The 14,010-nt window shown below is 40.0% G+C and overlaps 1 protein-coding gene across 5 annotated transcripts in view; it reads left to right on the top strand.

Annotated features, from left to right (window-relative positions):
* The window catches only part of MAP3K4 (mitogen-activated protein kinase kinase kinase 4), a 54,824-nt gene that overhangs the window by 33,269 nt on the left and 7,545 nt on the right, over positions 1 to 14,010 (top strand). For 2 of the 5 annotated variants that reach the window (XM_053382334.1, XM_053382338.1), the window contains 12 exons: positions 357 to 518; positions 1,494 to 1,627; positions 2,639 to 2,717; positions 2,936 to 3,014; positions 5,346 to 5,442; positions 7,171 to 7,290; positions 8,681 to 8,781; positions 10,136 to 10,216; positions 11,276 to 11,467; positions 12,040 to 12,110; positions 12,203 to 12,319; positions 13,597 to 13,756. In XM_053382334.1, the coding sequence (XP_053238309.1) occupies positions 357 to 518; positions 1,494 to 1,627; positions 2,639 to 2,717; positions 2,936 to 3,014; positions 5,346 to 5,442; positions 7,171 to 7,290; positions 8,681 to 8,781; positions 10,136 to 10,216; positions 11,276 to 11,467; positions 12,040 to 12,110; positions 12,203 to 12,319; positions 13,597 to 13,756 (1,393 nt within the window). The remainder of the gene's footprint in view (positions 1 to 356; positions 519 to 1,493; positions 1,628 to 2,638; positions 2,718 to 2,935; positions 3,015 to 5,345; positions 5,443 to 7,170; positions 7,291 to 8,680; positions 8,782 to 10,135; positions 10,217 to 11,275; positions 11,468 to 12,039; positions 12,111 to 12,202; positions 12,320 to 13,596; positions 13,757 to 14,010) is intronic. The other 3 variants (XM_053382335.1, XM_053382336.1, XM_053382337.1) reach the window with 3 other exon arrangements.

Genomic DNA, 14,010 nt, shown 5'->3' on the forward strand with positions numbered 1-14,010 from the left:
GAACCACTGAGTTCAGTGGGACTTACTGCCAGGTAAATAGGCAGAGGATTGCAGCCTCAGGTATCCCGTGATATAGCGAGAAGTAGCCATTGAGGATTATCATAAGGTTCCTGTAGAACCATGTATTACATGATTAAGAAGTATCAATTAACTATGAGTTAATTGTTTTGATGAGTTTGTTGTTTGCTTTATATGCTGTTGTGTTTGATATTATAGAGATTGCAATGTTCGTTGTTTTTAAATGCTATTGTGATTGCTGTGAAACTCTTTGAGCTCAACATTTGCTATTTGAAAAGCAGAATACAAATATTAAATACACAAATAATACTTCAGCAAATATTTTTCCTGTTTTCCAGAGTGATGCATTACAGCTTTGCAATAAGATAAGCAGTGCGATTGACAGAGTTGATCGCATGTTCACATCTGAATTTGATGCTGAGGTTGATGAATCAGAATCTGCCACCCTGCAGCAATATTATCGGGAAGCCATGATTCAGTGTTACAACTTTGGTTTTGAGGTTGGTTCAAGAGAAATGTTTTGCCTATTTTTTCCCAAGTGGAAGGCTTTAATTTTATTTCTTCGAAGTGAATTTTTAAATGGGTCATGTTTTTTTAAACAGCCTTTTGATTGGGTAATCACTTTTCACTTCGGAGAAATAGCGTTGTGTAACTAATAGTAGCATAATGTTTAGAATCAGACCTAAGGGCTTGTCTAGCGTAGTGTTCCGTTCTTAGAGGGGCCAACCAGATGAGAAGTCCACAAGCAAGACATGAGTGCAATAGCACTCTTCGGCTTTACATTTTATGCAAAAGAACAAAAACGCACAGAAAAATGAAAACAATATATATTTCCCATTATAAGAATGCTTGTTTTGTTTGAAAGTTATGAAACATTGGAGGCTGTGTAGCAAGCACACCACATAAGAAAATAGAAGATCATCTGCTCAGGTCAAAATTAGACCCATATTCTCCTTTTTCAAGGGCTGCTGCTAAATAGCAGTGTTCCCTACTGGGTTTCTCTTTCTTATGTATGAAAGGCTTCAGGGAGTTTTGACCCAACAGCATTTTTATTTATGCATAACTGCAGTTTTGTATTGCATTGGTTATCAGTTGGTTTGTATGCAAGGTGTTACAGAGACATACCATGCTATTCACTTGCTTTTTTCATAGGGTGGTATCTTAACAAAGTAGTTCCATTTGCACAGTGGATCTCCCCTCTCTCTCCGTCAACAAGATTTAGGGGAGATGGGGGAACGCAAAGGGAGGGAGGGGAACATCCATTGCACAGCCAGAAGTCCTTGTGTTAATGAAGTACTTGGTTGGATATCACCCACAGTGTGTTTATGTTGTACCTATTATTAATTTTGAGTTGCATTATTGGAGAATTTGTAAATCTGGATGCAGAATTTTGTAGTTTCAGAAACACTGTTGTAGCAGTTGAAAATGGCAATATTTATTTCAAAGCCTTGACAGGTGATTTTAATATATTGCAGTACCACAAAGAAGCCATCCGTCTGATGTCTGGGGTATTCAGACAGAAAATTGGAGACCAGTATATCAGTTTTGCAAGAAAGTGGATGAATTATGTCCTTACTAAGTGTGAGAGTGGCCGAGGTACTAGACCAAGGTAATGATTGAGAAATAACTATTTTCAATTTTCCTCCTTTCTGTTTTATGGGAGCTTGTAATATTTAAACAAAGAGCAAGGTTGCTGCCTTGATTACTTTGAAGATTATATTAATGCTAAATACCACAACATGGGTACAAGAATAAGATATTTGAGGTAATCCATGGCACCAGTCATTTAAGAGTTTTCAGATAAACGCGACTCATGATTAGAAAACAAGGCTAGAATTAAGGTTTGTTACACAGTTTAATTAGACTTGATTTTTAAAATTACGATATGGGGAATGCATGCTATAGTAAATAATCAGGATGACTTAGAATATAATCTTCTGCCCATTGCCTGCATCAAGAGCTGCACTCAGCCTCCAAGGATTCTCTTATAATTTACTAAGTACCTGAAAGTCATGGCAATTTGGTTACGGTTAATTGTGGGTTCCCAAGCATTTTGGCTGTCCTTACCAGGTGTACATCCTTTTCTACATGGCATACACTTCATTATTTCCTTTGTTGTCATTAATTTGAAAAGATAGTTGTCACGACTGGAGATGTTGCAGAGTTTGGCCAGACTTTGCATTGTGGACATACTAAATGTCTGCGGGGAAACAGGGTTGTCATCTAGATCAGGAGTCAGTAGGCTTTCCCCCTCCCTCCCCCCATGCCACCTAAATCTCTGGAAGGTTTTGGAAACCCCCAAAATAGGTTTAGGAGGCACATGGAGGAGGCGGAAGCCCTGTTGTGCCAATGGACCTCATTCCATGAACACATGTCCCACTTAGTGCTATGTTGAAACCTACCTTAAGGGTGTTGGGATTTCAGTATTCTTTCCCATGCATAGCCATAAAAACATAGCTTCAGGGAACAGAGTCCTGAGTAGGCATTGTTTTAGATTGCATAGTGTTTAGAAAGGCAATATTTTTGTGTAGCATGGCAACAGAGGTTGTTTTTCTCTAAATAAATAGAGCTGCTTATATAAGTAGTCCTGGTTAACCAGTAACTTCTTTCTGCCCAACAGGTGGGCAACACAAGGTTTTGATTTCCTTCAAGCCATTGAGCCAGCATTTATTTCAGCTCTTCCTGAAGATGACTTTTTGGTATGTCATTAACCACTCTCACATTTTAAGTTAACAAACACTATTGGCTGCATTTGAGACCAGATAAGGGCTGTTTTGCTGGTGGTTCATTTTATTCATACTTCTTGAATAATATATGTTCCTAAGTTATACATTTCAATTTGTTAAAGATACTGCAGGTGCTTATTAGAAAAACACGGTATTTATTGTTGCAGTGATGTTAATTTTCTATCTTCCAGAGTTTACAGGCATTGATGAACGAATGTATTGGCCATGTAATTGGAAAGCCTCATAGTCCTGTTACAGGTTTGTACCTTGGTAAGGCAGCAGCTACGCAGTCTCTTCCTCTGGAACTTTACACCTGTAGTTTGTAGAAATAGAAACATGTCATTGTAAGTGAATTGAATGTGCAAATATAAAACACAAGAGTCACAATAAAAACAAGGATCATCCAGTCATCCAACTCAGTATGTCGGCCTCCTGTCTTCACCAAATGATGACAATAAATCAGCAGGAATGGGGAACCTGAGACTCTCAGGGCATTATTAGACTGCAGCTTCCATTATCCTTGACCATTAGTCATGCTGGTTGTGGTTGATGGGAGTTGGGAGTCTTAACAACCTGTAAAGGACCAGTGTTTCCCCATCTCTACAATAAAGAATGCAGTTTTTAAAACCCCTCTAAAATATAAGAAGCAGCAGATAATCCATCTTGGCCTACTAGAACAGACAGGTTTTCAGTTTGGCTTGGAATGACATCAGGGAGGTGAGGTGGCCAGATAACTCTTCTCAAGGCACAGCATTCCAAAGCATGAGCACAGCAGCTAATTAAGTCCCATCACATGTTCCCACCACATGTTCCTTCCTGAGCCTCAGGAATTGGCAGTTCCTGTCCAGATGACTTCAGTGAGCATGGTGGTCCCAGGGCATGTTCTGAAGGGACAAGAGGCCTTGCTGAAGCTAAGCAGGCCTGGATCTTGTCAGTGTGTGGATGGGAGATTGTTTACGAAATGCACATGTGCTGCTGTGTGCTGCTTAGAGGAAGAAAGGCAGAAAAAGAATAAATAAATAATAGGTGGTCCTTTAGGTGTCCTGGCACTTAAACCGCTTAACTTTAAAAGTAGAAACCAGCACTTTGGATTGGGCCCAGGAATGAACAGGACACCAGTGAGTATAGTACAGGCATAGGCAAACTTGGCCCTCCAGATGTTTTGGGACTACAATTCCCATCATCCCTGACCACTGGTCCTGTTAACTAGGGATGATGGGAGTTGTAGTCCCAAAACATCGGGGGGGGGGGTCGAGTGTGCCTATGCCTGGTATAGTACAATAGTGGAATCACAGGCTGCTGACAATTGGCTTCGATCAACAACCTTATAGCTGCTTTCTACAGCAACTGAAGTTTCTGAGCCCTCCTTAAAGGTAGCCCCATGTAGAGCATGTAATAGTAATCCAAGCTAAGGCACGTGTGACCACGCTCACAAAACAGTGGTGAACAAACTGAAACTATATGGGAAATAACCTTATACAGAATATTTTGCATTAAGTGAAGTTCATACTAATAGCAGAAATTGAATAGCTTTCCTGGAGATTCTTCAACTTAGCCCTGCACACATTGTTGGTGGCAAAGAACAAAAACAAGACTGATCAAACCATTGGTGGGCTTCCTATGAAACTGGTGGGCTACCTTGTGCCCCCGGGAGGTGCACGAGGTGTGCAGACATGCATGACCTAGATAGGCATGCAAGCCAATGTGGAGTCGTCTTGTATATAGAGTGTGTCCTCCACAATTAGCTTGCCTTCCACTGCATAAAATGTATAAGCAAGGGAGTAGCTTATGTTGAGAGATCAACAACTATGGCAGGTACAGCTATAAAGTGACAACATTAAAATGACTAGAAGTGTTCTGCTGATACCAGGTTAGGATCTCTCTTGCTTATTGTGGTTGAGCTGGAATGGCTCCTAATGGGCCTTTGTCCATTAGGACAAATTGAAGAAATAATGACATTATTATACTCCATTAGGAGTATATTGAAGAAATAATGGCAGTACTTGAGGAGGAAAAGAAGAAAACTCAAATCCGTGTTTTGCTTGAACATCAAAGATGCACTTGGAAGAGTGAACAACTTCAGTCCAAACAAGTCCAGGTTAATTATGAAAGAATATATCTGTAGTCAAGCTAAATATTTAAATATACAGAGCGAGTCCCATAAATTGGGAGTTGTCTTGTGGCTTAAGGAAGCCTTTGTACTTTTGCAAAATATTACACACACACACACACACACACACACACACACACAACTATTTGTACGCTAAATGACATATAAATAGGAATAGCTTACTTACTAGTGCTTGCTTTTCTATGGCCCACTACATCTCCTGGCTACTAGCCTGCATATACATTGGGCTGACCAATTTCTTAAGTCTGCTTCTCATGGGCTGGCAGGCAAATCTGAATGCACAGTGAGCCACATCAGTTGCTATTTGAGAAAATCTCTCTGGGTTGATTTCATCCCAGTTTCTTCCACTTCAAACAAATTGCATGAACTGGACCTCCATTACAATGATCCTGCATCAAATGTGACATGCATGTGTTGACTGTTCTCTTCAATCATCTGAATGCCCTCCCTCTGCCTCTTTCTGCTTGTAGCTATTCATCGGAATAGTCCCCGTCCTGTGAAAGTACCTCGATGCCATAGTGATCCCCCAAATCCTCACCTCATCATCCCAACACCTGAAGGGTTCAGGTATTAAAAGCTTATCCAGATCCTTACTGCTTGTATTCTAGAGGAAACTGGTGTTTCTGAAGTTGTTCAAGCAACTTTACCATTTGAACCTTGCTGTCTGCCTTTATCCAAAGGAGATAAAAAAAATTCCTATGTGCCAAGCCCACAATACTTTCTCCCCTTTGAAAAAATGCATAAAACCCCACAGTAATTTTCCTTATTGTTATGAGTTCTGTGAAGAATGTCATTGCCTCTCTGTAACATCATTTTGATAAGTGACATAGCCTTTCTCCTCTATATCTGAACAACTTTCTGAATTTTATTATTATTTATTGCTTTCTTCTGTTCTCCATGATATGTAATATGCTACTACAGTGCTGGAGCTAGAGGTTTGTTTTGTGTGTGTGTGTGTGTGTGTGTGTGTGTGTGTGTGAGTTATAGAAAGCAGCAAGAGCAAGGCAGCTCTTTCTCCCCCTCTCTGTCCACCACAGTCCTGTCCTACAGTTTCTTGAACCTTCACTTGAACCTCCCCCCCCCCATTTTCTTGCTGACTATTTCCTCTCCTTCTCCTCAAAAGATTGCAAACAACAGTATTAACCCGCAAACAGGTGGACCCTCCCAGATCTATAATATACGAAAAATGGAAACTTGGCTATTGATGACAAATTAGTGGTAGCTCTAGCAGTAATATTACTGATTTTTAAAAACAGTTTTATTAAGAGCCTCTGCAGAAAATGAAGCTTCTGTTGTGCTGCTTTCTCTTCTGGTTTTTTAAACATGCATGTATGTGCATGCAAATCCCTGTGATGTTGCTGCTTCTGTTAAGTGTAGATTATGAAAGTTAGCTGAATATGGTGGCATTTCTGCATCTTGGAAATTAGAGGGTTTCCACATCAACTTGTCTATGGACGTTGTCACTTCACACCTACAAAATATATATATATACTATAAGAATTACTATACAAAGCCATCATGCGGAGACAGCATTTGCACACATCACACTAAATCACGCTGGAGCAAGCCTCAGCAGATTTCAGATTTACATGCTTCTCTCCTCTCCTCTCCCCTTGCAAATTGCAATGAGATTGGAAGCTTCTGCTTTTGCATAACTGGCTTGTTTAAACTGTGACCATACAGTAGTACCTCGGTTCTCAAACGTAATCCAATCTGGAAGACCGTTTAAGTTCTGAAATGTTCGAAAACTGAGGCGCAAAGGGCTGTCTGCAAATCCAATTGAGAAAACTGAAAAACATGCAGCGGAAGCCGTTTGACTTCCAAGGCACACTTGAAAATAGAAGCATTTACTTCCGGGTTTTTTAAATGTTCGTCAACAAAGATGTTCGAGAACCGAGGTACCACTGTATTTAATCAAAAGTGCGGCTCTGCGAAAGGAGAAGTGAGGAGACAGAGCATGTGAGCCCAAATAGCTTAAGAGTAGTGTATGCCTGCTGCTGCAGTATTTGTACTCACTGCACTTTTTGTTTACAAATTTGTTTTCAGTACTCCACATTTGTAAATGGATCTCCTTTTGCTTGCTGAAAACAATCTAGGTCCTCAGTCGCAAGCATAATTTTATAGTGCAAACTGGAAACTTAATCTACTTAGAGCTCAAATAATTTTACAGGTTTTTTTTAAAAAATGAACTTTTCACAAGATTTTTTCAGACTACTGTTTTGAGTCACCGTGTTTTAAGAATCCAGTAAAAATGGACCTGAAAGTCTTTTCCTGAAGCTTTTCTTCTCACTGCAGCACAAGGAATGTCCCATGTGATGTACGGAACCATTGCAGCCCTGCTCTTAGTCGCCCCACTCCCGTCGGTGGTGACTCAACTCAGCCAAAACCACCTGTCAGCAGTACAAATGATATCAGGTAGCTCCACAACATAGCAGATTCATTCCTGTCCCCATCACTCATATAAACTGCTTGCAATTAGATCCTAGTAGTTCATCATGGTTCCATTATATGCTCCTGGTGATTACCTTGTTTCTTCTAAAAGTGTGAGATTTTTTTTTTAAGCGCATGTTATATGTTTATCCATTTTAAAAAGATCATTTATTTTACCATGCATGCTTGAGAACAATTTTTTATTTAGTTTTATTTTAGAACCATTAATGCATGCAGTTCATTTCCTCTGTTCCTTTGCAGCTTTATAGTAGCTAGGTGTGACTGAACTAATACTGAACAGTGAGCCTATAATATGTACACCTCTCTTAATTTCATAAAATTCTACCCATGGGCATATAGAGCGAGTAGTAAAACCTTCCAAGGAGAGTTACACTGGTGACAAATCCACCATAAAATGTTTCTTTGGCACACTGAACAACATGCAGTGCACAAATGCTACCATACTTCATTTGTTCTTTTCAAGTACCCCATATTTCAGATAAGGAGAAAACCCAGCAAAAGCAAAGCAATTGTGTCTGGTACATTGATAATGTCATCTTTAATTTTATTTGTTTCTCTGGACATTGGGTTGAATCCATCTAAGCCATGCTTTGAGAAGACCCATTGAAATCAACTAACTTGCATCCATTGGTTTCAGTGGATTTATTCTGAGTATGGTCTAGTTGGATGAGACCCATTTTAAATTAGATTTTCAAAGGTATAGAATTATGACTTGACACAGGATCTTTCTTTCTCCCATTAATATATACATATGTATGTATACACCTGTATGCATAAATATGTATACCTTGGAAATGTATACTGCCCTGCCATTCCTTCCAATTGCTGCTGATGTGTTTGGATATGTAAGATGGCTCCATTTTTTAAAAAATGAACTACGTCTAGTGAACAAGCTCCTTTGATCTAACAGGATTGTTGCCTGGTTTATTGTAGACCAGCGACATCTGGCGCCTCCACAAGTGTTCCCCCTTCCCTGCTTCACGATGATTCCTGCATTGACTAGATGACCTTCAGGGTCCCTTCCAGCTTCACAGTTCCATGACTCTATGATCAAATGTAAATGTAGCCTCATGGTACATTTGCATGTACTGGTGCCATTGCATTTACCCCTCTCAAATATTAGTAGCAGCTTTTTTTTGGAGAACAATCATATTTGGGGATTCCTCTCTCTTTAACCAGGATGCAGATCTAGACTATAAACATTTAGTTTGCTTTCTTAGTATGTGGCTTTCATTAACATACAGAATCATGGCTATTTCCACTTTATTTAAGCTTTCTGCTTTTAGAAAATTGTTGGGGGGCGGGGAGTAAAAGTGCTAATTACGACAGCAGCAGTGTGTGTTCTTTTAAACAGAGGCTCCAGCGTCCCTGAAAATGATAGACTGGCTTCAATTGCTGCTGAACTGCAGTTTAGATCATTAAGCCGCCACTCAAGTCCCACTGAAGAACGTGAAGGTGATTGCTGTCTAAATTGTAATGCTTCCCCCCGCCAAATTGTTTATGCAAACAAACAACCATTTTATTTCAAGGCCAAGAAACAGCCATTTTATTTCAAGGCCAACAAACAACCATTCAAGGCCAGGTTCTTCTTCTGAGCTATCAGTTTGACCTTCTCATTCCCAAATACTGTAGGTGTGAACCTGTCGGCAGATTAGGATCTATCTTTATTATGCCTTATGGTAGAACGCTTTTCGTAGCAGATCTGCTATTGTAATTTAATGTAGTTGTTTGCATCATTTATGCCCCACTAACAGTAAGTAAAATGAGGAATTGTAAGTCTGGAGAGCGATCAGCTAACCTGCTAATTAAGTGCTCTGATGATCAAAGAGGGCATTAACTAAATGATGAAAGGCAACAAGTGATGAAACCAGGCAGGATTCCTGCCGAGACTACGCTTGTGGAATAAATAGAGGCACCACTACTTTGAAGGCTGCGCTCCATAATTAGCACCAACCCCTACAAATACCCTTACAAATTGATACTGAACTATCAACATGTAGCAAGCAGACTCTGTTATTGAAAGCCAGCCATAAATATAGAATGAGAAATTGCCTTTATTTTTACAGCTTCATTATGACTAATCAGGTTATTGTCCATTCCAGACCTAACTTTTTGCTTATTAATCCTTCCAAATCTACAATTCTGTGATTCTAATGGGAACCTAGAACATTTCAGGTTTTGACACTCTTTTCAGTTTATTTCAGACAGTAATTTTGGTTTTCACTTTTTGGTTATTCTACATTTAATCATATTCCTATGCACAGTTGTTTTTATGTGTATAACCTTCAATTTCTATAGAATGAATGCTTTATAGCATTGTCTCATCAGTCCCACCACCCTTATCCCATTCATCTTAAATTCATGGAGCCAAGAGGTTCCTTCTGTGAGTAGAAAGGCATTTCCACTTGAGGTGGGGAGGCATCAGTAGTCTGTGGTGCCATATAACGCTATTTCTGATAGCTTTCTGACCCACAGGAGCATTGCCTCCGTGGACACTGGGGGCTACTAAAAGGCATTGCATGGGGCAACCTAGCCCGTTTTTATGGCACCGGCCCCTTCCTCCTCCACCAAAACAAGTGGTGCTTGTTTCTACCCTTGCAACTAAATCGTCGCTAAAGAGTATGCAATCGATCTCCGTGTTTATGTAAATAGCTTATACTACTGTGGGGCCCTAATAATAGTTTGAACCATCTTCATATCCTAACATCAACAGGAACCAGTGCTAAGCAGTGGGTAAAAATAAATAAATAAATCAGATTTCTGCTCTATATCAGTGCCATCAGTTTCTTAAAGCATTTTGTTTTCACAGAGCCTACTTATCCAAAAGGAGACTCTAGTGGATCAGCCCGAAGAAGTTGGGAGCTGCGGACTCTTATCAGTCAGACCAAAGGTGAAGATAAGAGTTGGCTACTTAGCTGTGTTGTTTTGCCATTAATGCTAGGTATGATTTTTAGGAATGCCCTCAATGCCAGTTGGTTTTGCTGTAAGCTCTCACCAAACTATATCTTCCTAGTAAATGGACTTGTATTTCTGTTAGTACATCGCTTGTAGGGTTGCAAGAAGTTTTGTAAGGAGAACTATATGAATTATTGCGAAAAAGGACTAAGAAGGAGTTTATTTAAGATTTGGATTTTATAGCAATAACTATTAAAATAAAATGCAAAATCAGAAAGAAAGTTAGAAAACCATTAGTCAAGGTTGACGGAAGTCCTAGGCTGTGATAGCCAAAGGTTTGTTATGTTGTATAAGATGGGATGTTACTTTTGGAAAACGTGCAAAAACCAATAAATTGTATGTATGTATGTATGTATGTATGTATGTATGTGTTTCTGTTAGTATACACAAATGTGCATATTGGTGCAAAACCTAAACTTGACAGCCATTGACAGCTCTTAATGCTGGTGGAGGATTCAGAAAGTTATGGCATTTACTGAATCATTTCAAGAACCACCAAACTAAACCAAAGATGAAAATGCCTTTTCACATGAAACCGAGGTGGTACAGTTGCTGCACCATAACCCCTCAGTCATGCATGGCAAAAGGTTAGCAGGAGATGACAATAGATACTTGTTCATGTCTAGTCTCATTCATGGCCTAAATTTAAAGTGTACAAAGAATGACTTATGAGTTTTATCAGCATTGCAGCTTACCATATCTTAAACTCATATAGTAATGGTTCTCTATAGTCTGCTTGCTTTTTTTGTCTAAAAGTCATTCTCTAACTGCTTCTGAGGTTGATAAGTTTGGCTGATACCAGACAGTCATGCATATATGGTGCTGTCTTGTGTTAGCCCTCTACTGACTGTCTGATTCACAGCAACTCATTGAGATTTCAGGCAGAGATCTGACAGCTCTACAGCCTGCTTTCCTTTTAACTGGAGATCCCAGGGATTGAAATTGCAATAACAGGACTTGTTCAAAATTTCCCCCTTTCTGTCTTAATTCCTAGACACTGCTTCCAGGCAGGGACCCATGGAGGCAGTTCAGAAATCTGTCCAGCTGTTTGAAGAAAAGAGGTACCGAGAAATGAGGCAGAAAAATATTATTGGCCAAGTTTGCAACACTCCCAAATCTTACGATAACGTCATGCATGTAGGCTTGAGAAAGGTGACTTTTAAGTGGCAGAGAGGAAACAAAATCGGTAAGTTTCTGGTAAGCTGCTTTTCAGTAAACTGTATTCCTAACTGCAGTTTATTTTACAATACGTGAAACCCAAGCAGCATATTAAATGCACTGTTGTTGAAGATATTATCTGCTGAGTATAAGTCAGTGCAGTAGTATATGGAGAAGCACTTGGGCTGATTACCCTTTTCTCCACCCCAAACGCATGATCATCTTTGTGAAGGAGGATATATGTGCATGCATCACCTGGTCTTCCATTTCTGCGTAATCACAGTCTTGTAGTTTATGGATGGAATCAGTTGAACATTTTACTCGTGTACTCAGTGTTGTGTGTACAAATTTGCATTTGTTACAAAGGAGGTTCTTCTGAAATGATCTAGAGGGACTTTGCCCAAGCAGCTTTCTCTGTATGGAAGTTCTAGCAATTTAAACACTACTTGCCTAAAGCCTCAGTTTCAATTAATACCATTAGAGGATGAACACATAAAAGTTACATTGAGAATCCATACACATATTTACAGGAGTCATTGTTCATTCTGTGAGCAATATGTTCAGGCTGCTTACACTGTTATTATTCTTACAATTCTGCAGGAGAAGGTCAATATGGGAAAGTGTATACCTGCATCAGTGTTGACACTGGTGAACTGATGGCCATGAAAGAAGTAAGTTCTAGACTTATAAAACACACTGAATTTTTCTATTTTCTGCTTTGTATCAGCAGCAATGTTAATTTTAAAAATCACTGTTTTTGCAGATAAGATTTCAACCAAATGATCACAAAACAATCAAAGAAACAGCAGATGAATTGAAAATTTTTGAAGGCATTAAGCACCCTAACCTGGTTCGGTACTTTGGTGTTGAACTCCACAGGGTAAGCAAACCTCAGTCGCTGCCACACGCAAATAAGTTAGGTCCGCAAACTTTAATCAGTGTAATTGGTAGGAACACACAGAACCTTTGGGGCCCCTTTTACATGCCATATTAATATTATCATGTTGCATTTCAGCACATCTGTACATGGTCAGTGGAAACAGTGGATGTGTGATATATTTCAGAACCATATTTGGGGAGGTTTTCAGCTAAGTCTAGTCAGAGTAAACTCAGGGATATCCATGAACCTAAGTGAATCATGTCCATTAACTTCAGTGTGTCTACTCTGAGCTGAATAACACCCTTCCTATTTAAGAATCAAAACTGGGTGTGATATGGAAGCGTCATACTCCAGCTTCTCAGTGTCTTTTTATGTGCTTAAAAGGAGTAGCTGGAGTGGGTTCAGTTTGGGATTGAGGCTGAGCAGAGATGGCCCTAACTGAAATCCCTCCTCTCCGAAGCTGCTGGAGGTGGGGATACAGGTGCAGTGTGGGTACCCACAGCAAACAGCAGCATGAAGTGGGTGGCAGTTTAGATTTGGAACAGACTTGTTCTGCAGTCTGCTTCAGAGGGTAGGACTAGAAGTTTGTTGGCATCCGTCTGTCTCCAGAGACGATGGAGTGCAGTCAAACCACTGCATTAGCAGTACCAAAGTGACCTCCGCACCAACCAGGTACAAGCTTGGTGTGGAAATTGCAAGGAAGCTGATTTTGGTTAAACCTTCGCAGAAACTTATTTTAAGAGAGATTTAGCAATAGAACAGAGTGTTTTTGGGAGGTGGTTTTCCAAACCAGCAGAAGTATTTTAGTGGAGCCTGGAACGGCATCTATCAGGGATGCTTTTGTTGCAAGATTCCTGCATTAGGCAGCGGGTGAACTCGATAATCTACAAGGTCTGTTCCTACTATGAAATGGATATCGCACCATGTCTACACTGGCCCTGCATATTTTATGTTGCAGCATAGAGAGTCTTATGGATGTTGTATGAGATAAAAGCATTCCTCTTGCATTAGGTATGGTGGCCCAAACTACTTTTGTCTGGTATGCTTAGCAACCATCTTCAAGCCCATCACAGCAGACAGTTGCCATTCCCCCCCCCTTACCAGCTGTTGCCTGTATAGAACACATCCGGGACAAGGTACTGTGCTGTGCAGCTACCATTCCAGGCAAAAACACAAGGCATTCGTAGCTTACAGAAACATGTGTATTTGAAAGACTCTTACTCTGCATACAGAAGATGCAATGAGACCAGATTCCTTTCTTTGCTCCCCAACTATAGGAAGAAATGTACATCTTCATGGAATACTGTGATGAGGGAACTCTAGAGGAAGTGTCAAGGCTGGGCCTCCAGGAGCATGTCATTAGGCTTTACACTAAGCAGATCACAACCGCCATCAATGTGCTGCACGAACATGGCATAGTGCACCGGGACATCAAAGGTAAGCAGCACTTCTGAATTCTTTCATTTCCTTTTTTGCTCTGGGCTGATCTGCAGGTTTGCATTTAAAAAACAAACTTTGGGAATATAACAAAACACGGGGATATAAAGCTACGCAAACCCCATGTTAATGAGATTGCCCCAACTTTCTTTATTTCATTTCCCTCATTTCAGGGGGTTGGACAAAATGAACCTTGGGATCCCTTCCAGCCCTACAAGTCTACGATTCTATTATTTAATGCATATTCTGCTTTT

This window comes from Podarcis raffonei, chromosome 3 (assembly GCF_027172205.1).
Source record: "Podarcis raffonei isolate rPodRaf1 chromosome 3, rPodRaf1.pri, whole genome shotgun sequence".
In the NCBI taxonomy this organism is placed as follows: domain Eukaryota; kingdom Metazoa; phylum Chordata; class Lepidosauria; order Squamata; family Lacertidae; genus Podarcis; species Podarcis raffonei.